The following is a 27,896-nucleotide window of genomic DNA, read 5'->3' as shown; positions in this document are numbered from 1 at the left end:
ATCATTACAGGTATACAGTGTAAGTAAAATTCACTTGGCAAAAAAGTCTTGACAGGCAGTTTCTTTTTGCTGGCAGGAAAGACTATTGAATCTCATGTGACATAGATCCTGCACCGACCATGACAGGCTTAGCATGGTTTTGTGCCCAAATGAAGTAGCTCTGATGCACATGTGTGGCAAATATAATATCCCAACTTGGGCAGTGAAGATAGCCAAAGACTTCAAACTGAAAGAAAATGGTGGGGAAGTAATAAGGGTAGGTGCACTATAAGTAAAAGTGTAAATTTGGGTTTCCTGGCTTATGCAAAGACTATAATGTATTCTTAATCACTGTCTTGATCTAGGAATCAAGAGTAATGATCATTTAAGCTAAATGATTGTAATGAGCAAGCATTTCAGTCTGACAGATAAAGAGCATTTTTGAACGAAGTCAACAATGGCAGCTTCTGTATTTTTTCTCAATGTAGATATGACAATACTGTTACCTCTTTGATGCTAAAACATTTTGATACTTTTTTATTCTAAACATTTAAACAAGCTTTGATAAACATCCTAATCATAGAATCCTACTAAATAAATGGTATATGTTTATTTAAAGAAAATACACTTTCCTGACATATTATAGCACAGGTAATCTGAATTTACAATTTACCGATGTACAGTGATGTAGGGGAGAATTTAGAGAAGAATAAAAATGAGTGTAGCTAGTTTAGGTGGTCGCTGTCTGTACAGCAGATGATGTTCTATTTTTAACGTTCATATGACATTCCAGTCTGTTTATAATCTGCTTGGCAAATCTTTTATAAGAAAACATTAAACTTTCCACTAGATTTTGCCTTGCTTATGCCTAGTGAGTTAGCATTTTTCCACTTGGTGTTTCTGAATACCTTCCATTAGCGATGCCGCTTGTTAACATATAAGTTAGTGGTGGTGGTGCTCATTTTTATAAGATGCCTACATTTTTTAGACATATATTGCTCTATTCCATTTTTGATGTGTTATTGATCAAAGAAGGAAAAATACCCCTAACTTAATGCTTACAATGGAGTTTGAGAAAGCAAACTACAAATTGTGTGATGTAAAGAACAGTTGCTTGGTATAGGTTTTACCTGTCAGGCACAGATTTTGGAAGAGATAAAACACATATGATCTGTATGCAGCCATTCATTCTTCTTCAAAGTTAATGTGTTCATTTGTTGTTTTTTTTTTAACTGGGTATATTCAAGAATCTTAATGTGCTTTCATATCATCTTCAACAGTAAACACCCAATGCTGGACGATTAACAGCTGCTCTGACCATTTAAAAGCCAAAACGTAGACTTCACTAATGTCACTGGCATTCTCAAGCAGCTTCTCCCCTCTTTCTGCACGGAATGAATCACTAGTTACTGAAAGTGAAAAAGGCATTTAAACCTGTCAATATTATATGTGTCAATATTATATGTCTACCCCGTATCCTGCATTATTGTAAATTGCACAGTTTATATATACCACTTCATTACCGGAGCCATTTTGTCATGAAAAATTAAGTTTTATGTTGTATTTGCACAAAACCTTTTATACAAACCTATGTTTTTTGAAAAAAATCACATCAAATGTTTTTTAAATACACACAATAGAATTCCCATTTAATAGTGAAATTTAAAAGACAAGCCTGTTTTTAGTAAATGGATATCAAATTTGTCAAGCCTTAACCTCCCTAGTGGTAACTCGGGGTAGAAGAAAGTTGCTAAAAGTGGTAACCCCGAGACACACTTGGGGTTGGAACACCTATGGAAGGTTAGTAAATTCAGCGCTTACCTGACTTGCCGGGGTCCCGCGCCGCGATCTCCGTCTTCTTTCTTTCTTCTTCCTGCTTCTGCATCCGATGAGTCACGGGGGGAGTTCCCGGTGATGTTGGTGCGCGTGTACGTCCCGGCCGTACTTTTATATTATACTGTAAAATAAATTTTCATGAAAAACAATGTACCGCTTTTAGACATATAAAAACCGGAAAGAAATGAACCGCTAGGGAGGTTAAAGTTTTGTGTTACCCAATTAAACAGTTAAAAGCTAAAATACTTAAAATTTTCAATAGGTGACCATTTTAAAACTTCTACAGCTCACTAATTTAGAGATATAATGGGCCTAAAAAAAGTATCATTTCAGCATGTATGATGATACCCAATATGTGTTATCTGGTCATGCACAGGTATTACAGATATAGGATGTTTTTTTTTTTTTTTCTTTTTTAAAGCTTTCAGGTTCCCTAAACTTCCCTAAATTGTTATGTAAAAAAAATCCATAGCAACTACTAATAGTTCCTCTCAACATAGGCTAACTACATCCTAGGTAATTCTGCTTCTTATATACATAGTAGTTTTGAGAAAATACTAACCACCTTCAGCTTTGAAAAACTGAATAAATGGGTCAAGGCAGCCTATGACAATCAGCTTCTATTAAAAGCACAAAGCAATCAACTTTTTTTCTTTTCAAAAACTAAGTTGTAAATGAATGAAATTGCTTGAAAATTGCCATACATTTGGTAGCTAAAGGTTTGTGAAGCATCTTTGATGAGTAATAAATGCAGCTTTTAGATCTTTTAGCTGGGTCTTATGGAACAATAAATACTCGGAATCAAAAGGCTGCATACATTTTGGTACAGCACTATATAATATAACCATCACAGCAGATGCAACTGAAAACTGAAATCCGTGGTAGATTGATGGTTCAACCTTTTCTTTAAAATAAATTGTGTTTTAAATAAGTTTGGACGTCCGTCTTCTCACTCTAAATGCTGGTGGGTTTTTAGAGGACCAGTGCAAACATTTTTTTATTTAGGCCTGTTTGCTATCTGGCTTTTTAAATTTCTCAGGATTTTCAGCTAGTACAACTAGCTGCTGATGAGCATGCATCTCGCTATAAATGTATCCAATAAAAACCAATGGTTTGCTGATAAGTCCACAAACAACATTTTTTAGGCCCAGAAGGAAAGGCAAGTCTTTGCATCCAAAAGGTCTTGGTTGTGTGTAGAGCCTTCATTTAATTGAATATTCCCATATGTGGACTTTGGCACCTCAGTGTGGCTTTTCAATTCTAAATTTATTTTATTCAATCACAATCCACGGAAGTAAGAGAAGTTTTAGGGGATCCCGTACCATCGATCTACTTCCCTAAGCATTAGTTAATATATGGCAGCACTACACTATAAATGTTGCTTCTTTCTAGCTTTCATTGTTTTATTAAAACATAGAAGAAGATAGTCTCTTCTTCATCATGGAGAAGAATGATATTTTTTTAACTTACTTCAAACTTTTTAGATTTACTTACTTTTGTTTGTGGTGCACAGATGTTTCATTTAATAGACACGGCATTATTCTTGTACCAGTAACCAAGGCACTGTTAACATTAACCATTAACATTGTCAACCATAATAAGAAATGAGTTTCCTTGCATCTCAATGAGTTGACTGTATTATGTGTCACTAAAATATGTAGTTCCCGTGCACCAAACAAGAAAAATAAGAACCCTTTTTATGACTATCTTTTGGGAAATACTTGCTTTGAAAGACAAGTATTTTTTATTTCTTAATGACATCTGTAAGGAGTGTACATATCCATTTTGTTTACATTTTTGACTCAGATATAGTTTCTTCACTTGTTTGGCCTCTGCTATGTTTATACTATTGCTGTGATGTTGACCATCTGCCATAGTTGTGTTTGCATTTGTATTCTTACAAAATCCATTCTGGGATCTGTTCATGTTGTGCAAGTGTGGTCCGTATCCGGAGACCAGACCTCACAGCTTCTCAAAAGGCTGATAAAGTGCAGTAAGTGGAAGAACACTTAGTACTCATCTACTAAGTATAGCAGTATCTGCTTGTGAAGCAGTACATATCACTACCTACATTGGACATACATAGCTGCTTCCTAGGTCATGGTAAGAACAGTTGTTATAGTTTCAAGATGCATATAAAAAAAAACATTGGGGTTGATTCATAAAAGGAACATATACTGTTTACTGAATTTTGTGAATGCTTAGTTGGGAAAGTAAACATTCACATTTTTTATTAAATAGTGTGAAACTGTGTTCATTTTAAATGCCTAATTATATGTAAAAGAAATAAGAAAAAAAAAGTGAAGTGCACACAGCTTAACCTTATTTACCAAGATAGGTGAACTCTCTCTACTGCCCTAGTAAATCAACCCAAGTGTCTCTTATAAGACTTAGGTTATACACATGATAGATTTTTTGTCCCTGGAAACGATCCAGTGACAGATGAACGAACAAGCGTGGTACAAACAGCCGATTACTGTTCATGGATCTGCGGCAACAGATTGATGAATGTCGTTGAACAACCGCCATACAAGTGTTAGATTCTCACTCCAGACAAGCGAGATCTGACATGTATATGTAGCCTTTTTCTTGCTGGAGTCCCACATTATATCCTGTTGAATAAATATCTGCTGCATTTTGACGGCATTCAAAATTTCCAAAATTACAATACATATTACTAAATATGGGAATTCGTGCTAATACCTTGTTTGTTGTGATGGTTTAGTATTAACCAGCCTTAACTTTACTTGCAACAGATTCATTAGATTCATCATCAAATTAGGTGGTTTCCTAATTAGCAGCATTTACTTTTTCATCGACCTTACTACCTACTCCTAATCACAGTTCTGTAAATACATGCCACTGCCTAACCTTAAAGATGAGAAGTTTACAAAACTCATGTTATAATGAATAGTTTTTTGTGATACAAACATGCATGCCCTCTATTTAGGTGAAATTAATTCTTACCAAACATTCACCATATGAGTAGTAAGAATAATTAGCAGCGGTGTACCTTCCTAGTGGTACCCCGCATTTAATGTGCTGTTCATGGTAGTCATTATTTGTTGACAGCTCTGCAGGGCTAAAATTAGAGTTTGAATCACCACATGCAAACAGGGAGAACTGCTTTTATGAGACCCGTTGCTCTATGTTTACAATTATGTGGTCTGTTTTTAAGCCACACAAGCAAAATGCCGCATTTTTTGATGTATTGCCTATTTTGACAACTGCGGTAGACACATCTGTCTTCAAATTTTCCAAATCCAGAGACACAATCTGTCTTGTCGATCCCTTTCTAGGAGAAACATGTGGGTACGATGAAGAACATCCAACCCTCATACGCAACTGTAGTTAATTTACAGGTTCTGTGCAAACAAAGGAAAATCATCAAAGAAATTATGATCATGAAATGCTGACAGTCTACAGCATTGCTTTATATTTTTATTAGTGTTATGTGATTTACCCACTTTAGTTTTTAAATAGAATATAGTAGTGAAGCTATTAAATTGCGCAATGCCTGGAATAACACACTATTAGGCTGATTAAGCATTTTTCTCATTTTCATCAATGTTATGGGACAGTGTTTCTTTACCAGGGTCCCTCCAGAATTTGCTAGAGCAATTTCCTTGAGCAATGAACAGTTTGTGCCTCTCAGACCAGTTTACTAATTCCAAGGGGTTTCCCATGTTTAAAAGGTTTAAAAGGAAAATCTTTCTATAGACAGGTAAAATATGCTATGAGCCATATAAAGCCTATTAATGTTAGGGCTATATTCATGCTTACTTGTTTAGTGCTACATTGTATGAGTACAGCTTTACATCTTTTGCCCCTTTGTGTTGTCTTTATGTGCACAGTGGTTTTCATTGGGAAAGACTTTCATTGAATCTGTATAGTCTAGCCAATAAAGTTGCTGGACAGAAGTTTCTACCACATTTGAAAAAAAAATGTGGATTGGTAATTTCATCCATGGTCAGTTTTATACAGTCCAGAATTATGTCCTTAGTTGTGGTGACCTTGATATGAAAAAAACATCTTTCTTTATGCTTTCAGGAGTTCCACTTATTGATGGAGGAACCGTCAGATTGCCACAGTTAATTGGCCTTTCAAGAGCTCTTGATCTGATCCTTACAGGACGGCCAGTTAAAGCCCAGGAGGCATATGAGTTTGGCCTTGCAAATCGCATAGTTCCTGATGGACAAGGTTTGTCTTGAAATTAGAATACATTTGAACTCTCTATGTTTTGCCTGCAAGGAGGTAACATGCAATGTTTTGTTTTGTATTTGTACAGCACTGTGCTATATGTCAAAGCTATATTTGGATGTATGTGTATGTCATCACTAGTAAATGCATGGAGACATTTCAACCAAACTTGCTATGTTCCACCATCACTCGTAAATGCATTGAGACATTTAAACCAAAATTGCTAGACATATGACTCAGACTCATGTGAGTGCACTGCTGATCTTTGTACAGCGCTGTGCTATATGTCAGAGGTATATTTGCATGTATGTGTGTATGTATTGCTCAGTGACAGTGTGCCTTTTGCTTATATTTTTACATACTTTTTTTGGACTCTTACAAATTTCTGGCCTGTAATGTTGCCATCAAGAAAACGTAAAGCAATGGGCGAGTGCAAAGGCGAATAAAAATGAAACGGCACCGTAGACAAAAAAATCACTATAGCTTTATTTGATTCCTTTTCCTGTATTATAAAATATAGCAATAAATAAATACCTGGGCAACGCCGGGTAATCAGCTAGTATATGTATAAATATGGAAAGGAGAAGAAGAATTTTCCTCCAAACAGCCAAAGTATAACCTAAATCTTCATGTGCAGGTTGGAAATTAAGAAACTGTTTGTGCCAGTTCTTTACAGGTTGCATTACTTTTACATCCAAATTTTACATGCAAAAGTGGCCCTGGCTTAGCAGAAATTGGTACTTATTTTTCTCCAGGAAACTTTTACCAGTCTTTAGTCAAACCAAGGTATACAATTTAGTTCTGTTCTGAATGGCTAAGCACACACTAACCAAGTTTTGTGAATGGCAGTTTGTAAGTACAATACCAATAACATAACTATATATATAAAATATATATAGAATAGAATAGATATATAAAAATATATCAGTCAATATATATTTAGGGAATGTGGACCTGATATATTGGCCTAGTGAGGTGAAAACCAAAGGTCAAGACCTAGCAATTTACTATGGCCTCTTCCTTTTTGGTATCTCCTATGAAGTAGTAAAAAAATTAGCATGTCAAAGACAACAAATAAAATGGCCCTTATTTCCACATTACTTTTGCTAGAATGTAAAAAAATGGAAACTCAAACCTAGTTAAAGGTGTGTGTGAACACACCAAAGAAAAGATACACATAAACAGTAGGTAGAAGTACTTGACCAGTGGTCTTGACCCTTGCAAAACTTCTTCTAAAGGATGGGAGTAGAAACCCTTATAGGTAAGCTCACACATGTTTTGGGGGCAGTACAAATATGCCTTTGAAAATGTTGGCACATCTTCCTGTGTGTTGCATTGCTCCCCCTGGCAAACCATTTCATCCTCTACCAAGCAATTGGGTTGCCTGTAGATGGTTACCACCAAACATTTTTGTATATAGTCCCTATGTGATTTTAAACTAAAGTTTTATATATAATGAGAACTAGCCATTCATCCATTTATAACTAGCAAATATTGCATGCGAGTGGCTGAATTTGTGTAAATCGAATTCCCAACACTTCACATGCATTTAAAAACAATGAGATTGGTAATTGCCAATAGGCAATCAAGCCTTTAGACTCTGGCATTTTGTTTATTGAGTAGCATTTTTTGTTCATGCAGGTATATCGCAATTTCAAGCAAAATAGTATTTTATTATTACAGGTAGTCCCCGGGTTAAGAACATCCGACATACGGACGCCTCCTAGATACAAACGGGGCTTTCCTGCTGGAGGCTGGATGGGGGGAGGGGCAGTTTCCATTACTTGCAGAAGGATTTTTTGGTTAACATACCTGAGGTAGGGGCTGAGCTCTTTATGCAGCCTCTTGTAACTAATGACCAAGACAAACTCTGCAGTTGTTTCTTTTTGCATATCAAAGCAAAGCTTGATCCAGAAGTTAATGGATGTCGGACGTTTTTGGATGTTGGACGGTTTTTTTCCTTTGTTTGTGATTAACTTACAACGAGGATTTTATACAGTAACTGACACCACGCTGCCTAAAAAAATGTTGAGATAAATATCTGTCCTAATTGCTTTAAATAAAATAATGTACATGTTCCGACTTACATACAAATTCAACTTAAGAACAAACCTACAGTCCCTATCGCGTATGTAACTTGGGGAATACCTGTATATTGAATAAGTATTTATTCACCTGTATATTGAATAAATATGGAATCAAAAAGTAGTTTGACACTGTATTATGGTGACAAAATAGTCACTGAATGGTAGGTATGTGGGGCCACGTTATGTCGGATACAGACAGCCAGATACAGTAAAACCAGCAATGTTGTGTCTGCAGGGAACCTGTAGGTTTCTCTACTTGTTCAGAATTGTTGTTCTGGGGCTGGTTTTACTGGGAATCTGCAAGAGCAGGGTGGGGTAGATTCCAAATTCAAGACCCCACATCTTCCCAAAGTCCAGGAGCCCACCCTGTGCTAAACAGCAGGTAGCTGTGGGTTAAGCTGGCTGTTGGTCAGGTTGTTTGTTGCTGTATCGAGAAAACATTGATTTACGAAAGCCAGGAGGCTGTTTATTTTGTTTATGGATTATTTATGGTGCTGAAACTTTCCCCTCTGAGGGAAGAATCCTTATTTTGTTACAGTTTTGATGAATAAACATGTACAGAAGCCCTATAGAGAACTTGTGTTGAGTTGCCGCACTGTCAGCCTACCGTTTTATGCTCTCCCCTCTCAATACTCAAATTTCACATCTGACTTCGCTTATTACTGTCATTTAAATTACTGGTAAAATGTGCCTTTCCATATTTTAGCTAATATCCAAAAACATTTTTCCTTGATATGTAGCCCTCTGTGAGGTTCATCTGTGCCTAATCAGTTGTACAAGAGTGCTCTAACTCAGGAAATTGTAATAGAGAATGCAAGATGGCTCACAAAGAACATTCAGAGCATGCTAAAAAAGAAAAATGCAAACATGATTTTGTTTTCCTTATGTGTGCATTCTTTAGGAGTTCTCTTCCTAAAAAAGTTCATACTAGAGAAGCTGCCATTCTGTAAACAGCTGGCCTAGGTTACACTAAGCCTCCTATTAATATTTTGTCAATGCCAAGCTGGGTCAATACTCTGACTCATCACCGCCACAAAAGAATTCAAAGACTGTGGGACTCATATTAGAGGATTTCTTTTTCCTCTTGCAGAGAAAAAACTCCTGTAATATTTTCCAAATTAGTTTTTTACATTTTCAATTTAAAACTAGAAAATCCATATTTTTTCAACAGTATTAATAAAGTAGTAATCTAAGCGAAAAGCCTTTCATTCACCAGACAGTTTGCACCTCCAGTTCCTGCCATGTTTACTAGTGAAAAGTACTTTTCCAACCAGCAACAGCATAAATTGGTGGTCAGAAGGTGAACTATGGGATGTGTGTGCACTAGCCATGGCATGTTGCCAGGAGAGGCACTTGCGTCTGCCCGGGAACCTGGGGACGAACATTACTCATAGATGCTGCTACTAGGAAGAAATTATTTTAGTAAAATGCATCATACCATTTACTCACTGTCAAAACATATTCATAATTTTTCATTATTAAAAAAAGTCCTTGGAATATTTGACTTGAGCTAGACATGACATGATTGAGCTAAGTGTATATATGAAAATACAAGTCTGTACTGGAGTAAAGGCAACCTGTACACTATGTTGCGCCCAAAAAAAAGTAGGCAAAAACATTTTTTAAACTTTGCCAGTTTCAATAAAAGTGTCTATAAAATTACCTTATTACTGAGGATTATTATGATACGTTCCCCGGCCTTCATGATCTCAATGTTTTCTCCCTTGGCAATGCATGTGTCTAGGAATTGGGCACATTGAAATCATGGTAGCATACTGTAAACAAAGGCATTTAAATACATTTTTAAGACCCCTTCACAGTGAGAAATTTATTTTATACATGTTCCTGTAGTTTGTTGTTTTTTCAATAAAAAGGCAATGCAAATAGCAATAGGATTGTGCTGTAGTGACGAGACTGTGCTGGGCTTTTACTTTACTCAGAACAGATTAAGTGCAAGGAGGATGTAAAAGGGCATTCAACAAAACCTATCATTCTAAAAAGATTTTTGGTATAACCATCTCTACTTCTAAAAGCTACCCATACAAATGAAAATAATAAAAATGAACAAATAATTGTTCAAACTAAGCAACCTGGTGCAAAGGATCTTTCAGAAAATAATAAAAAAAAAAAAATCCTTTTCATAGCATAACTATGGAATACACATAGCAAAGTTTATTGTGCATATGACACCCAGCCATTTATTATGAAAGCACGTCACTTCGCATCCATCAAATAACCATGTGTTAAAGGTACATCAGTTTTACCTCAATGTACCTATTGGTCCAACATTTCTCCTATGTATTAAGCCAATAGAGCAGGAAACAGCCCAGTGAATGCTTTATTTTGTTGATTTTTTATTTTTTTATTTTTAAGTTTTATTATTAATCTGATGGGGGGGAGGGGGGGGGGTACAGATGATGTACTGAAATTAAAGCAATACAGCATCTATTATTGCCATACATCAACTAGAAAACACAAAGAGAATTAAAAAACAGAACATACAGTATTGGTTTCAGCGTTACACATTAAACCAAAAAAGCTGTTAGGTGTTTCCTGTTTTCCCGTTTACAACATCCATTTTTCTATAGAAAAAGGTGTTTACTGTAATATTCACCCATCTAAAATTGGTTAAATGTTACCATTACATTTCCTCAAGCTATTTTACTAAAAATCCCTGGTGCTACTAAAAATGCAATGAAGGGTGATGAATTGGTTTTTAGTACAGATTCAAGACTATGCTGTTAGTTAAATAAAAACAGAAGTCCCTCCCTTCCAGAACAATGCCAGGCATGTAGACTTGTATCCCATAGCTATGGAGCATGGTACATGTTGCCCACATGCTATGCCACCCTACAGGTCCTTCTTACACCTACAGTTTGAATTGAGAAAAATACACTTAAAAGAATTATACTTACCTTAGCCATGATTTCCACCCCCAGGGCCTAGGTGTTCTACGAAGATCCTTAATAAAATTATTTTTTAGGACAGTAACTGTCACACCCATCAATCCGGAAAACAGGGATAGGGTAAATCTAACATTTTTCTTTTCAGTTTTATTTATTCCTACTAATAGTAGAATATTTGGGGAGAGGCCCTGGACAGTAAAAGGGGTCTTTTAATTTAAGCATAAGGTCCACTTTGAGAGAATTTCAGCTGCCGTAAGTAAACGAGCCCACTTGGTGCTCCAGATAGGTATAACAGTGCTTTGAACAAGAGCATTAAGCTTGTTGAAAAAGCTTTGATTAGCTTCTTATGAGTGTGGAGTGTATATATACATCTATATATATTTGCAACTGTTAAAACCCAAGATAGTTTAAAAGGCGGGTGCAGATAACTGAAATACAAAGAAGTGACATGATAGCTCTTTGTTATTGCTTGGCCAACTACTGGGGACCAGTACACTAATGTATCATTTTTTATAAGGCTTAAAAAATCAGATTTGCGTCATTGTTGGACATTTATAACAGCTAAGCTCATTTGCTTTGAACCATACCCACACAGCTGAAATGAGCAATGTTTTAGTATTCAGTGCCAAGACATTTTCTGCCTGTTGGTGTTTGCAAGCACATAGTTTGTATACAAGGAGAACCTAGGGAGGTGATCATGTATGAAGTGTACAATATTACAACATAAAACGTTATTCAGACCTCCTGATGAAACTACCATCGTTTCATCCAAGAGGTGACTAATGTCTCTCTAGTCTCACTACAGCTGCCTTGCACCCTGAACATGTTGTTGCCCTGATTTAAATTGAAATATGACTGTTTTAGTTGGCAGGTAATGGTCTATCTTTAAAACTGATGCTAATAAAATCAAGTGGCGTTTGCTGAATATACCGTAAGCAAAGTAGAATGACATTTGGCATGTTTTTCCTGGCAGGTCATACTCACTAAAGGATGTTCGGGTGGAGACGGACATAATGAAGTGTAAACTAGAGACATAAGTTTCAGCAGGAAAAAACATGATTTGTATTAAAGGGAAACCAATTACCTGCAACTAAAGTTGCCTAATTAATTTGCTTTATATTGCTAAAGGCTATATAAATAGCGTGTATATATATATATATATATATATTGTACATTGAACATTGCATTTTTTCTATTTATACTTGGTTGGGGTTGGAGCCATTTGTGAACAAGGGAAATTTATTGTTTTTGTTGTAATAATTTATTTAAAATTTTGACTGGAATACTAAATTTTGTAAATTATCATGATTTGTATACTTATATCCATCCTAACTTTTTACTACTCCTTCCCCCTACCCTATTAACACACTACGAAACCTAGCTCTGCACCACTATCCATGAAAGAAATCTAGATGTTTATCTCTCTATGACATATACTGTTCATGATTTTAACCCAAAAATCACCAGTTGAGGAATCCTAAATTGGTTCACTGTGCCAAGTTGTCAAGCTTATGAGTTGTAATAAAAGAGTAGCTTGGTAATCATGGAACACTTTGAAGAGCCTCCAATTGAACAGAGGCTTTTGAGGTTGAGGTTCCCCATATAAATCCCTCATATCTTTATTATGATTCCAAAGATTGTAAGAAAAAGCCTGTGACATATTTTGTGTTTTTTTTTTTGTTTTTTTTAGGACTTAAATGTGCAATTGAATTAGCAGAAAAGATATCATTCTTTCCTCAGAAATGTATGCAAGCTGACAGGGCCTCTGCTTACTATAGTACCTTTGATGCTGCCAACTTCACAGATGCCATGCAATACGAATTTGATAATGGAGCAAAAGTTCTTACTGAAGAATCTGTTGCTGGAGCCAGCAGGTTCAGCGCGGGAGAAGGAAGGAAAGGGAAGTTGTAGATAAAAAAATTTGTGTGTGTACTTCTAATGCTATAACTGTGTTGATTCCTAATTTGTTCAGATAATAGAACAACTATGTACTCTTCTGTATAAAGATTTTACAAATGGAAACATTTGTATAATTTTAATTTAAATAATATCAAATGTGATTTTCTGACCTTCATTGTTTTAAAATGAATGTATTCATCCAGGTTTGCCTTTTGTAACATTTGACTAATATTAAAAGAGTTTTCCACTTTTTTCATTTGTCTCCTTGCTTGGACACTTGCACTTCACATGTATTGGTGTACTGGGTTGCTATTTATTGTAATAGTATCCCAAGTGCACCTTTCTAATACACTACAGCTGGAAACTCATGTCAATGTGTATGGCAGGTGTGCAGTTTTCTTTTCTCTAAATTTTTATAAATTTTCTTTATTGCAATAATTTCTTGTATTGTTTTTTATTTTGGTCTCATAATATTATTATTATTATTTTTATTTATATTAATAATAATAATTATAAACAGTTTGTAGCGCCAACATATTTTGCAGCATTAAATAGGGGTTGCAAATGACAGACAGATACAGACAGTGACACAGGAGGAGAGAACCCTGCCCAAAAGAGCTTACAATCTAAGAGGTTAGGGAATTAGCACACAATAGGAGGAAATACAAATACAATATTCTCCCCAGAAGCATAGTGGGAAGAAGTTGTAGGTGAGTGACAACCACAATTGTGACCCAACTTTGCTGTAACCACCCCCAAAAAAAGATTCCTAAAAGTGGGGCTTATATACCACTTTGACCCGGCTCAATCCAAAAATGTTCTGGACTTTTCAAGATGAAGTAAACATATCAGAACATCTATTGATTGCACAACTCGCTCAGTTCATCAGGTTGCTACCGTATGTACCCAGGTATACTGCAGTCAAAAAACATATTTTTAAGATTTGTACACCCACCAATCAGATTCATACTTGCCTGTTTGTTTGAACATGAACACTGACACAGAAAGCTAGCAGATATAAAGTTACACAGCACAGACTTTAGGAAGTACACTCCCTGGAACCCCACGAGGTACTCCTTGGATCTGTTCTGCAGTGGATTACAGAGAACTCAGATTAAGGTAAACTGAGTGAACATTTGATTTTGGCACAGTTGCAAAGTTTATTGGATAGCATTGGTAGCTCAATGATTAGTTTCATTTCTTGACTGGAATTGATAATGACAGAGTGCAAAGCACAGTGATGTACAGTAATCCATGGCAGCTTAGAGTGGACCTACTCATGATTTGTGATTGGTCTGTTTTGGATTACTACACAATTATTGCTGTTTGCACTGTTATTAAATAAGCCGCTGAAGGATAGGCCAAGATTGTGCTGATTGGCCTTATATCCCTAGTTATCCCCTATTATACAAATGTGTTTTGCAGCTTTCCAGTACATCAAAAATCTGGCAATAACAGTGACTTTAAAGTTGTATATCAAGTTAGGTAATTGTGTTTTTGCCAGGTGCTAAACCGAAAACTGTTCTTTGGGGAACTATTATCTAATTGAGATGTAATGAATTCAATATGTGGTATAGATATACTTGTTTAACTGTATATGTTGTATTTGAGGTATTGTGGGTGTGGTGCCTAATAAATGATCTGGAGAACAGTATTTTCCATGTTTAGGTAAATCATAATTCAGCTGGCCCAGTATACAAAGCTGTTTTTCTTTTTATTGGATGTTATTTTTCTGATAACACACTATATTATCTATCTCACATCTAATAAATCTCAGTTTACAAGAATACATTATACTTTATTAAGCCTGCTCTGTATATGTTTTTTTTTTTTTTTTCTTTACATCAGTAGTGCTAGTATTACGTTGCCTTGATTTGTCACTTAAAAAAAAAAAACATCATTGTAAGATAGAAATCATAAAGAATATTACAGGATATGGGCCCTTTAAGCGACATTAGTTTCAGGGTGGTGGAAATAAAGTAATGGTTTATAAGAAAATAGGTATTTTTACAAATAATCATTTGATGAAAAAAATCTTTTGCTGATGCTACGTACACATGTCATATTATTCTTGCCCAACGGGTGATCATTTTCATCCTCATCATAATGTGTACGGCAGTCTCCCAAATCTGTCTCATCAGTGTGACACAGCAGGATGGTGCGGTGTGGTTCGTTCATCTGTCACTCAACAATCTATAGACATCCATTTGACTTCATGATTAAAATAATGCGAAAAAGTGGATACCCAACAAGGAAAGTGTCACATTTTTTTTTAACATATACAATATTATAACGTCAATCACAGTGCCTACAGGTAAAGGTAAAATCCTTTAAAAAAGCACAAGTAACATAGACCTATTAAACATGTAATGATGCATTGTGAAAAAAAGTGCATCCATGGATCTGTAAGCTGCATTTTGCATAACTTAACATCAGACCCTAATGTGTTTTAAAACAAAACCCAATGAATCTTTAAAATATAGCTGCATGGTACAGCTTTGTGTAGCACAAGCTATGATAATGTTCATTACATGCATAACTCTGAATAATGAAGCAAATGAAGAAGCAGGATTGAGTTTCTTATCACTTGATGATCTGATTTCCAAAATTACAAGAACAGGTCATGAAAAATATACACCAAGAAAATGTTTAAGATTTCTGAACGTGCACAATGATATCCTGCTACCCATATATTGATGCTTTCAGAAGTTCAAGTATTCATGCAGTGCCTACATCTTCTACATTGCTATACAGAGTTCATACCATCTAAGTTTACCATCTTATTCTCTTTTTAAAATATATATTTTTAGCTATGACCTACATTTCACCACAAGATGTCTCTCCTTGTTTAGACTTTTTGACCTTGTGTGCAGCATTCATACGGTATATACTATGAACACCTATAACATTTATTGAATTTAATAGTGTTGTTTGCAGTGAGGTTATGTGAGCAGCTCATTTACATTGACACTTAGGGCTCTATTTATAAAACAGAGAATCAGCCATTCCCTCATACATTCCTTCGTATGTATCTTTCATGCCCATGTGTTTCAATGGCAGTATTTGATTCCCAACGGAATGTTTGAGAAAATGTCAGATTTATAAATAGAGCCCTTAGTATTATGTTAAAGTTTAGTTGTTAGGCTTTCCTTTAAAATTAGGATTACAATGTTCTTACAAACTGCAACATGTATAATGAATAAGAATCATAAAGTTCTCCAGTTTGGGTTGCAAGGTATATAATAAATTATGCAAATATTAATGACAATGTGCTTAACACAATTTGTCATTTAAGTTTTAAATCTTTAAGTTTAGTAGAACACAGGACAGGCCAAGCCAATAGGACTTACAAGGCATGGATAGCAATCACAAAAACATTAGGTCTCTTCAGTTAATGTTTACATATTTTTCACTATTTTTATCTATTAAAATACTAAAAACTATTAGGACCAGGTGAGATCGGACCACAGAATGGAATGGAAATGGTAGCCCTTAGAGATTTGAAGTGATGATTAGGTGAAGCGTTATATAGCTGGATGTTCAGTCTCAAGTATATTGTCCCAACCTAATGATTGTCAGTCTGTTTGAGTGCCTATGTGGTCCATACAGCTGTAACATGCAGCACAGGAGTAATCCAGATCAACACGCTATCCAGTCATCGTTACAAATCCCTGAGGGCCACTTTAATATAGTTTGATGCTCACACAGCTGTAGAGTTGCATTTCTATTTTAAGGAGGTTGAATAAATACTCTTTATATTGATGTGTTTTAAATTACGGTGCTTAAATCACTTGCAATGAATGTTTGATGAAAGTCATATTTACTGCTTTATAAGTATGCCAAACCAAACTTTTCTGATCATTGTGGATTGTGTACTCGAGGACTAGACTCTGCAACATTTTATAAGACTGAAGGTTAAAGCAATATATTATATATTATATCACCTTTATCCAGGAAATGAGATGTACAAATATTACTGATAAAAAGTCTGAATATATCTATCACAAGCCCATTTATGTGTACTAGTCATATCACTAAAATTCCCATATTTGTGCTTTTTATAACATCTTGCACCTCGGTTCTGATGAGTACTAAAGCACAGTAATCCTTCTGTTTTGTTGGCCTTCAGTCATGGAAGCCTCATTGGCCAAGGAGGTAATTGCTGCTTTACCAGCCCTCCTCTGATTCAAGGTTGAACAATATAAACACCCATACTTTTTTACATCTACATATCATCTTGGTATTGAAGAGAACTGACATGTAAGTAAGATGTGAATGAAATGATTTGAATGAAAGCCTGCAACAATGAGTTATTCGACCTGCTCATTGTTGCAGTATAAATATAGATCAGCAAATGTGTCTGAGGCTACATTTAAATCCCAAAGTTCTGATTTCTCCCAAGCCTTCCTGTTGGTTTGGTGTGATGAGCAGTCTTCACTGCACCAAGTATAACTTTTACAGGAAAATCAAGAGTGACATAAAACCTTGGTTCCCTGATGAGTTTGATGTGTTCTTTGCTTCTTATGTATATTTCAATGTATGTTTAGAGTATTGGCTGGTTTTAGTACAATTTCCAAAAATGATCTCTGAACTATAAATAAAGATAAAGCATGTCTTCAAAACAACATACATTTAAAAAACATTATTATGAGAAAGTAGCAATAGAAAAGTGTATGCCCCAGTCCTCCCTACTTATGTATGTTATTTCCTGTACAAAGTGTTCCGTGCAGTATGTCAGATATACCACTCGACCTCTGAGAGTTAGGATGTACGTATACGGTGAGATATGACGGGCTTTTCCTTCCACAGGGCAGAGAGCGTTTTAATTCCTTGCTGGGATATATATTTATGTATCTGAATGTCGAAATGAACTAAGGTTGGAATTATTCTTTCCTCTAGGGAATGCAATTTTTGATATATTGGACCTGATTTAAAAAAAGCTCACCAAGGCTGGAGAGGATACACTTTCATTAGTAAACCTGGGTGATTCCGCAAACCTGGAATGGATTTCTTAAAAGTAATTTGCTAATTGCTAGCAAATGTTTCGAATCCTGGACCTGATCAATTCCAGGTTTGCTAGATCACCCAGCTTCACCATGAAAGTGTGTTCTCTCCAGCCATGGAGAGCTTTAATAAATCAGACTCACTGTATTACTTTTATTTGTAACAGCTTTTTATTCCTTTGTGTGACTGTTACAAGTTGGTTTTAGACTATGTATACATTTCTGGAATCCAGCCCAGGGCTTACCTTTCATTACATATTACTTTAGGGGGATACTGTAAGTTCACATAATGTATATTTGAATATAATAATTAGGATTTTAGAGGAAATGTTTTGGTGGACGTTGGAATTTTTTTCATTTATTATTATATATTATATTAATTATTATATTTTTACATATACATGTGAAATGGACACATGTGCAGGCTGAGTGGTATTGTAACTTGTTACCACATACATTATGAAAGCAGACATTTCCCTGTCGTGGTAATCTAAGAGACCTACATTTTGCTAACTTAAATAGAAAAAAAAATTGGTAAAGTTCACTTCCCATTGACATTATTAGAGTTTTTGAATTGGCAAACTCACTGGTGACCTGAACTTTTTTGAGTTTGGCCATTACAAATATGTTTATTTACCAGGAAGTTGTGTGCAGCTCCCGGCAGCTGGCACCTCATGGGCCATATTGACCTGCTCAATGCCACCCCATTCATTCTCAATAGGCTGCCATAGGTGAAATGCTACATGTAACCTCTCACCTGTAGAAGTGGTTCAGGGGCATGGGCAAGTGATAACCACACCATAACCTAAAAATATTTTGAAAACTGCTAACTACGGGGGGCGATTCTGCTGGAAAAGTCACCATTTTCAGGTATTTATCTGCATTTAGTGAAACTTATTTACTGCATTATGCTTAATTTTTAAACAATGTTTGCATTTTATTACAGGTTTAAATTAAAAATTTAACTTTTTCATCCTCTATGTGAGGAAAGTCACTGTAAGCAGTGTGTAAATGAATGGTGGCTTCAGTCAGAAGCCCGTGTGAGGTATTTTGCCGCCCTGTCAGGCTGACTGGAACTCGGGTCATTATACAGAACGGCCACTAGATGTCTCCCGTGGGCACACCGTTCCCAGCACTTAAATCCCTGTGCAGAAGAAGTGAGTCAGTCCATGCGATGGAAGAAGAGCAAGTCTCAGAAACCTGCAAGAAGTTTTCTCTCCCCACTGCACAGGCTGTATGAGCAAAAAAAAGAGGACAGCACGTGTGATGAGAACGGCTCCTTTCTGCATTGCACTCCATTTTTTCTTGCCAATAATCAGCTGGTGTTCTGCTGGTTCTGACACATGGGATGTGAGATGATGAATGTTCTGACCAAGGTCCATACCTAGCATTGCTGAAGTGGAGAGAGACAAGCAGAGCAGGCAGCAGTGATCCAGCTGGCAGGTGTGGTACCAGGCAGGTGCTTCACATCTGTGTGCTGTGCATGGTGGGGACCATCAGCAGCCTCCACTTTGAGATGATAACCCCGAAGTTGTCCTCAGGGCATCAGTAATAGCTGGCAAAGGTGGAGTATTTGGACCCTGCATGCCCTTCTTACCTAGCAGGGAGCATGGAGAGGTCAGCATTACCCTTTTCTTGGTCACTCTGGGTCTCCTGCTCCCTGCTGCTGTCCCTGGCACAGGGGACACTGGTTGAAAGCAGCAGAAGGGCCAACATGGACAATGGCTTCCTATACAGGCGCCTGAAGAGCCATGAAAAGAGAGAGATGCAGAAGGAGATCCTCTCCATCCTTGGACTCCCTCATAGACCAAGACCAGTGCATGGACTTAGCCCAGCTCAGCAGCCTGGGAGGCTGAACTCTGCTCCCCTCTTCATGCTGGACCTGTACAATGCCATGTCTGGTCAGGAACAAGGGATGGACATCACAGACTGGTCACACAGGACAACTCCTCACAGCCATCAGGCCAAGAGCCTCCTGAGCAGCCCCCTGACCAGTGCCCAGGACAGCGCCTTCCTCAATGATGCTGACATGGTCATGAGCTTTGTCAACCTGGGTGAGTCCTCATGGCCCCCATTCTTCAGTAATGGGGCACTTTGTTTATTATCACACACAAAAATCTTGTTTTCAAATGTTGCAATCTGCTGGAGCTCTGTGCTCAGATATACATAGAAAAGATGCATATGGTAGACATTTATTGCACTGCAAAGATACTTTTTCTGTAGAAACATGTGAAGCTGATTGAGGAACATATGGGGAACACACAAGAAATGGGCACTTTAAAATGTATTAAACTGCAATTGTTACACTCAGGACAATGCATTGATTTAAATGAGAATGTAAATGTGAAGGGGGAGAGAATGGTATAAAATAAGTAAGATATAACTCCAGCCATACCCAGGAGTGATATTGTGAGAAAATAGAAAAATGGGACATCACATGACTTGAGATGACAATGCAACTTTCAGATTGATAATATTTATCACAATCACCCAAATCACAGGATGACAAGGAAGTGCTGAATCAGGGCTAGAGATTGTCTGCTACATGTAACCCCTGCTGACATGGGAATGAATACATGGGGCAACAAAATAAAATACACCAGTTCCAAAATAATATTAAGTTTTGCTGTTGGGAATCTTTTATTCATACTCTGTGTTTGCAGTGTTGTTTGGCTTTCCTTTTTCCAGTTTTATTTTGATGATCCGGCAGACATGTACCAAGCTGGTTTACTACACTTTGATTATACTGTAATGACATAATAGTCTGATTTATTACGATTTACATACTCCACAGAGTAGTATAACATTGCTATTTATTTTGTAGTAACTGGCTGGGATTAAGATGTTTTTAAAGAATCTGTTACTAGATGCAGTGTTTCTGTTGTGCAGGGGAATTAAATGTTTAAAAAATAAAAGAAAGGTTGCCAGTGCTGACCTCCTGAAAATGCCAGTAGCTTGGCTGTCTCTGAGAGCTTGGAATTTCTGATGTATGACAAGCATGCAGCTAGTAAAGTAAAATCATGTGATCTACCTACCTGTTCAGGGTCAGTGCATTGAATTAAACCAGAAGCAAGCCTCACTTTCTTTCTTATAGCTGAACCCTACCCTTACCTTAAAGCGTACTTAAAATCAGAATTTTCACTTTAAAAAAAAAAAAAGGTGGAGAACCGCCTAGGCGATCGAGAATGAATAGGAACGCAAAGCCTCCCCGGATACCTACGTCAGGCATCCCGGGAGGCTCTTGGGCACTCTTTCTGGAGCCTTTTCGCGCAAATGCGCAGTGAGATCGGCAAATTTTCTTTTCCATTCTACATCACCCGATTTCGCACCTGGGTCGGGTGACGTAGGAAGAAGAAGAGAAGATGGCAGCGCCCAGTGTCAGGACGACCCGGGACCCGATGCAGGACACCCCCGGAGGGATGGAACTGCCCTGCGGGATTAAAGGTAAGTTTATTTTTTGAAATTTTGAGTTTAGTTACTCTTTAAGTCTTGTATATTTGTGTATATGCAGCCTTCCTAAAATTGCTCACTCTTCTAGACTGGCATCCGCCCATCAATGCATTTTGATATTTGCATAACTACTCCCAGGTACCAGCCTAGTACTTGTATCAGAGCAGAGAGTTCTGGGGCATGCTGCTGTGCCTGAAAGCTTTGTACAGAACCTCCCACCAGCCTCTGCTTGCTTTCCATAGAGAAGCACAGAGACCCAATGATGAAATGCCTGGGTCTAAAACAAGTCACGTAAATACTGACCTTTGGAAAATAGCTTAAGACTGTGGCTTTACATTTAGGCGAATGTGTCATAAATAAAAAGAAAAAACAGTGCTGCCTGCAGATTGAAACAATTTAGACATTTCATTTGGTCATTACCCTGTTTTAATTGTTAGAAATTCTTTAGGTTTTGCCTGTTGTCCTTTCATTATCTTTTGATAATGGGTATACATTTGATTTGGTTGATAATTTTCCAAATGGTCATGTTCAGAGACTGAGTTTTGTATTGTTTTGTAATAGGAATTAAGACACTAATTAGTAATATGCTGCATGTCTGAGCACTGTTCTTAGTGTAGACAAAGTTTAAATATATACATGTACCAAATGGTCTTCTGATTATACATAATGTGTAAATAATTTAAATTACACATATTTATTTATATGAAAAAGAGAAATTGTACATCTAGCCATACATTTATTGAAATACAGTTAGGTCCATAAATATTTGGACAGAGACAACTTTTTTCTAATTTTAGTTCTGTACATTACCACAAATAATTTTAAATGAAACAACTCCAATGCAGTTGAACTGCAGACTTTCAGCTTTAATTCAGTAGGTTGAACAAAAAGATTGCATAAAAATTTGAGGAACCTTTTTTTTTAGCACAATCACTTCATTTCAGGGACTCAAAAGTAATTGGACAATTGACTAAAAGGCTATTTCATGGGCTGGTGTGGGCAATTCCTTTGTTATGTCATTATAAATTAAGCAGATAAAAGGCCTGCAGTTGATTTGGGGGGGAGGGGGGGTGCTTGTATGTGGAAGATTTTGCTGTGAACAGACAACATGCGGTCAAAGAAGCTCTCCATGCAGGTGAAGCAAGCCATCCTTAAGCTGCAAAAACAGAAAAAAAATATCAGAGAAATTGCTATAATATTAGGAGTGGCAAAATCTACAGTTTGGTACATCATGAGAAAGAAACAAAGCACTGGTGAACTCAGCAACGCCAAAAGACCTGGACGTCCACGGAAGACAACAGTGGTGGATGATCGCAGAATCATTTCCATGGTGAAGAGAAACCCCTTCACAACAGCCAACAAAGTAAACAACACTCTCCAGGAGGTAGGCGTATCAATATCCAAATCTACCATAAAGAGAAGACTGCATGAAAGTAAATACAGGGGGTGCACTGCAAAGTGCAAAGACACTCATAAGCCTCAAGAATAGAAAGGCTAGATTGGACTTTGCTCAAAAACATCTAAAAAAGCCAGCACAGTTCTGGAAAAACATTCTTTGGACAGATGAAACCAAGATCAACCTTTACCAGAATGATGGCAAGAAAAAAAGTATGGAGAAGGTGTGGAACATCTCATGATCCAAAGCATACCACATCATCTGTAAAACATGGCGGAGGCAGTGTGATGGCTTGGGCGTGCATGGCTGCCAGTGGCACTGGGACACTAGTGTTTATCTATGATGTGACACAGGACAGAAGCAGCCAAATGAATTCTGAGGTGTTCAGAGACATACTGTCTGCTCAAATCCAGCTAAATGCAGTCACATTGATTGGGAGGCGTTTCATATTACAGATGGACAATGACCCAATTGTCCACATTAATTTTGGTAATGTACAGAACCAAAATTAGAAAAAAGTTGTCTCTGTCCAAATATTTATGGACCTAACTGTATAGCTTACGTTTATTGATGTATTTAGCCCATGTGATTAGAGTACATGGGTTATTGTAGGTCAGTTCTTAGACTTGCTAAAAATTGCCACGGTTTACAATTGTGAGCAGTGGTGGCGGCAATGATGGGAACGAGCATGGTCCCTGGGGCAGAAAACCATTCCCTTTCCCACTACCTTTTATGCTGAGACTGACATACCCAACCCAGCTACTTATCCCCTTACATCTTATAAGAGTGATCAGTCTGCAGAACCCTCACAAAGTGACTTCTGGGTGGCAAGTTGTTAACAATTCAAATATGCAGTTGAAAGCATTATCAGGCCAGTGAAGGTTTTCCTCCATGATGACCAATATCTGTCCCGTTACTCTCATCTTTCATGATCAGAGGCTATCTGGGTCCCTTTTATGACCAAAGCTTAGGGCATGCTCAGACTGGTAGTATTTGCAAATGTTTTTAGGTGGTTTTGTTACCTAAAATTGTCTATATTGCTGAATGTCATTTATTTGTCCTTTTTTTGATAGGCGTTAAGAGTGTGGCAGCATTGCTGCAGCTTTTTGTTTTAAACACTCCATGCACCTTGCCTCCCCTGCTATTTCCATAGTGTTGAATTGGGACCACTTGTCACTTCTTATGCATGTGTTGTAAGTATTTTCAAGCATTTATATTTTGGCAAGTGGATACAATTCAAAGAGAAAAAACAAAGAGAAAAAAACTCACCTCCTCTTCTCTTGTCAAGCCGAGTGGCCAGTTGCTGAATTGCAGTTGGTGTTCACAGGTCAACTACCAAAATTTTTTAGCCACTGATGATTGCAATGTACATTGGTTAAGGAAAGTACATGACTGATCATTGCAGTCTGAATTTTCGATTGCTGAGGTATTATCGTTCAACCCACTTTATTGAACCTATGTCTTCCTGGACCACTGCTCCCTGTGTCTGGACAGTGAAATGAGAAGCAGCATTGTGACAAGCTCTTCTCTCTGTCAGTTTGACTTTACTTCCTATGAGCATGTTTCTTGTCCGCACATATGGGACCCTTGCACTGCTTTCTCTCATACTCCAGCCCTGCTGTACAGGGACTGCACAAAGCTGCCGCCAAGTCAAATTCAGGTACTTACTCCTTGAATTGAAAATACATTTAATTATGTTTTAATGATTACAGAATTGCAGTAATTTGTATCTTTTATGTCTGCCCGCAATTTGGCAAAAGGAATGACTGTCTACATTTCTTTTTTAATGTGAATACATTTTAGTGGTCACTTTATATATCCATCTTCTGTCATATGAGTGTAGTCTTATATTTTACAGTAGGAGTAGAGAAATAAGTTATGTTTCAGTAAATGGAGTAAAGGAGGAGTTGTGCTTTCAAGCAAAAAAAAGTATTGACAATGTATTCCACTGCCAATATCTGTGTCTGGAGTTCTTCTTAAATGCTGTGTTCTCCAGGAAAAAATGATCAATAGATTTTAGACTCTTCGGTGTGCACTTTTGGTCTTTCTATACAGCACATAACACATAATGAGAAAGTTCTAGTTAAGGTTTTTTTTGCCTGGTATCTGGAAGGATTACACAGGATTCTTTCCACATTATTCATGTTAAATCTTACATATTCTATTGTTCTACATAACAATAACAGTTCATTGGCATATCTGTGCCTGTAACAAATGTTTTAGGTTATAAAACATACTTCTGTCAGCATTTTTACCAGGAATTTTTACACTATCTCCTGTGCATTTCAACTCTAAACAGCATTCCTCTCCAAAAAATGGCTAAATTGAAATTTGCTGTTGACAAACTGCTGTTGTCTGCCCAGAAGCGACATGTTTGTGGGTGGCTGTGGTGAAGTTCTTCTTTTAGAGAAGAAAAAGTAACCGTGTGGCTAAAAGTTGTTGCTTTTGTTAACAAAAGCTACATGCAGCCACATGCACAAAACAGTTCTCAAACACTCCTACTCATAGATGAGCCTTTGGCACAAAGGGAAACCATATCTCTGGAACCCCCTAGAAATTTACAAGAAGCCAGTGCGTGGTACTACTCACCAGCAGTTACCTTTATGTAAAATAGCAACATTTAGTAGAATTACCATTTTTTTTTTTTTCAAACTGTGTGTTAGTTCTATTTTGTATAAAATCAAATTATGCAGTAGATTGGATTTCTGCACATAGCCTGTGAATACTATAATTTCATTTTATTATTTACAAACATAATATTCAACTTTAGGTAGTAGAAGCACCATACTATAGGAGCGAAAATGGTTTTCCCAGACTGAGCAGATATTTTTTTCAGGTCTGTTCTGATAAGAAAACTGCTGAAAGGAAGCCAGATGCTGACCTTCCTTTTCAGCGGGGCTTGTTACGGTGACTGCCCTTGTGCCATACTATTCATTATTCTTGTTTCCTGCTTTTCAGATTAGATTTAGTTTCTACTTTCAGATCTTATCATTCTTTTGCTCACGCGATAACCAAGTTGTTTACATCTTTAGGAATTTTAATGCAGAACAAAGGAGAGTTTCTCCAAAAGCCTTTAATAACAAAATATATATATATAATAATAATAATAGACTTAATGAAAATTTTTGGTTATTATATTATTAGATTTATGAATGCACACAATAAAGAAAATGGTAAATAAACAAAGAATGTGGTCAAGTAATCTAAGCGTAATTCAACATATACTAGCATCCACGCAAACATAACACTTAATGGTGAGCATTACACCAGACATACTAATTAGATATATGCTACGTAGATTGTGCCCATTCGTACAGTAAGAACAGATTCTCAGAACTACACCCAGCATACAGAACAGATGAAATGGAACCGAACAGTGTGTTACTACATGCAAGAAGGCTGTGTTAAGAGAAAAATAGGAGGGCTACCTTGTTTGATCCCTTCCTGAATGTGATCATTGATTGGTCAGTTTTGACTTTAATGCATTGATTTACCAATATGGAAAAGACATGCAAATTAGAAAATGAGAATGTAAACAAAACTTTTGGTCCTTACTCCAAGATAAATACTCAGAAAGCAATGTAGCCCTTAAATCAGCCAGGACATTGGCATTTTTAGAAAAGTTCAGTTTATATGTGCAGGCTTCCTATACTATATATTTTCTTTAGAAATGTTACATTTCTGTAATAGGAATAAATTGTGATCTCAGCATACCCCTTACTTTGCATCAGGTTTCCTTTAATTTAACAGCATCCTCTGGTGATTTTGCTACATGCCTTCATATAAAGGGAACACCATTACCAATCTGGAGGATTTCAATGTGTTTCCAATAACAAAATGCAATTTAAAACATAAGGCACTGGTAGACAGGTTAGTTGTATTGACTGCATGTAGGAAAAGTTCAAGATGAAAATCTCATATGGAAAAAATTGTCTTCTTTTCCTTATGCAAGCAGATACCTCATTTTATGTTGGGAATAAGTACTAATCGTTACTGTGAGCATTCAAGATGTTAGGTGTTTCATACATCTCATTCATCTGCAGGCAGACATTACATAGTTGTGCATTGTTGCTGTATCACAAGCTTGAAGAAGCAACGTATAGAATTCGCTTTCTGCAAATGAGCAAAAAAGATCTGCAAAGTCTATCAAGAAATCTTATGACATCATAAATCACAGCTCCTCATCTTCCAGCAGTAGAGTTTGGCCATCATCTGTCTATTTTATGTCTTTGTGTGGGATTGTAAAAGGACACTTTTTTTTCTGTCTGCATGTATTTTTGTAACCCTTTCTATTCAAGTCCAATGCTTCATGAGTAGTATAACCTGTAAAACAAATCCTACCAAGACTGGATCACACTTACAATACAGTATAATCTATTGTAGGGAAACTAAAATAATGTTAGGACAATTTAACTTTTCAGTTTTTAACCTCTTAGATAATGTTTCAGATTTGTTTTTCTAATATGAGTATGGTAAAGAAATCCCAAAGCACTATGTGTTTTTGGAAGAGGAAAGACACCAAAATCGGCCTGCCTGAAGTTTGTCAAAATTTTACATTTTTATTGGAGTCACTCCCCTGACTTATAATAAAAAACACAATAAATAAATACAACATATACAAAGCTACTATGCCCATCATTTAAAATATGTTTTATTTATGTTTTAGAAAAAAAAACTGTGTCTGTTTTAAGATTTGCTTAGATTGGTCAGGATTTTGTCTCACAAGAAAAAGCAGTGAGATTTGTGATGCCTTCTGTATAACAGGCTGTATTTAAAATGTAACACTAGGCAAAAAGCCTAAAATAGATCAAAATACAATCACTAAAATATCACAAAAGCGTTGAAATTTCAAAAGTATTTATTTTAAAAACTTAGCCTTTATCAAAACATATCTGCAGTAAGGTAGTTGCTGAAACAATTTCTATTATAGGCTGGCAGCACTCTGCCCATCTCCCAGTTGCGTTGTCACCCTTTCTTTCACATGTACTTCTCGGGGATACTGTAAGCATCTGTATTGATGTTCTCCTCGGTTGTTACCAGGACTTGGGACTTGAGTCCAACTTAAGTTACCTAATGAATGACTTTCAACTCGACTTGGGGGTTTTCCCCAGCGACTTTCAACTTGACCCGCAACTTGCTT

The 27,896-nt window shown here is 36.7% G+C and overlaps 2 protein-coding genes across 4 annotated transcripts in view; both read left to right on the top strand.

The window, feature by feature from the left end:
- Nucleotides 1-13,158, top strand: part of LOC140331039 (enoyl-CoA hydratase EchA19-like) — a 34,129-nt gene extending 20,971 nt beyond the window's left edge. For all 3 annotated transcript variants that reach the window (XM_072411733.1, XM_072411734.1, XM_072411735.1), the window contains 2 exons: nt 5,866-6,015; nt 12,699-13,158. In XM_072411733.1, the coding sequence (XP_072267834.1) occupies nt 5,866-6,015; nt 12,699-12,919 (371 nt within the window). In that variant the 3' untranslated portion in view covers nt 12,920-13,158. The remainder of the gene's footprint in view (nt 1-5,865; nt 6,016-12,698) is intronic.
- A 5,919-nt stretch (nt 13,159-19,077) lies between these two features.
- BMP6 (bone morphogenetic protein 6) overlaps nt 19,078-27,896 on the top strand; it is an 81,220-nt gene continuing 72,401 nt past the window's right edge. Inside the window, exon 1 of the mRNA XM_072411732.1 lies at nt 19,078-19,964. Within this exon, the coding sequence (XP_072267833.1) occupies nt 19,520-19,964 (445 nt within the window). The 5' untranslated portion in view covers nt 19,078-19,519. The remainder of the gene's footprint in view (nt 19,965-27,896) is intronic.

Source organism: Pyxicephalus adspersus, chromosome 5 (genome assembly GCF_032062135.1).
Source record: "Pyxicephalus adspersus chromosome 5, UCB_Pads_2.0, whole genome shotgun sequence".
Classification (NCBI taxonomy): Eukaryota; Metazoa; Chordata; class Amphibia; order Anura; family Pyxicephalidae; genus Pyxicephalus; species Pyxicephalus adspersus.
This window is presented reverse-complemented; position numbering and strand designations above follow the sequence as displayed.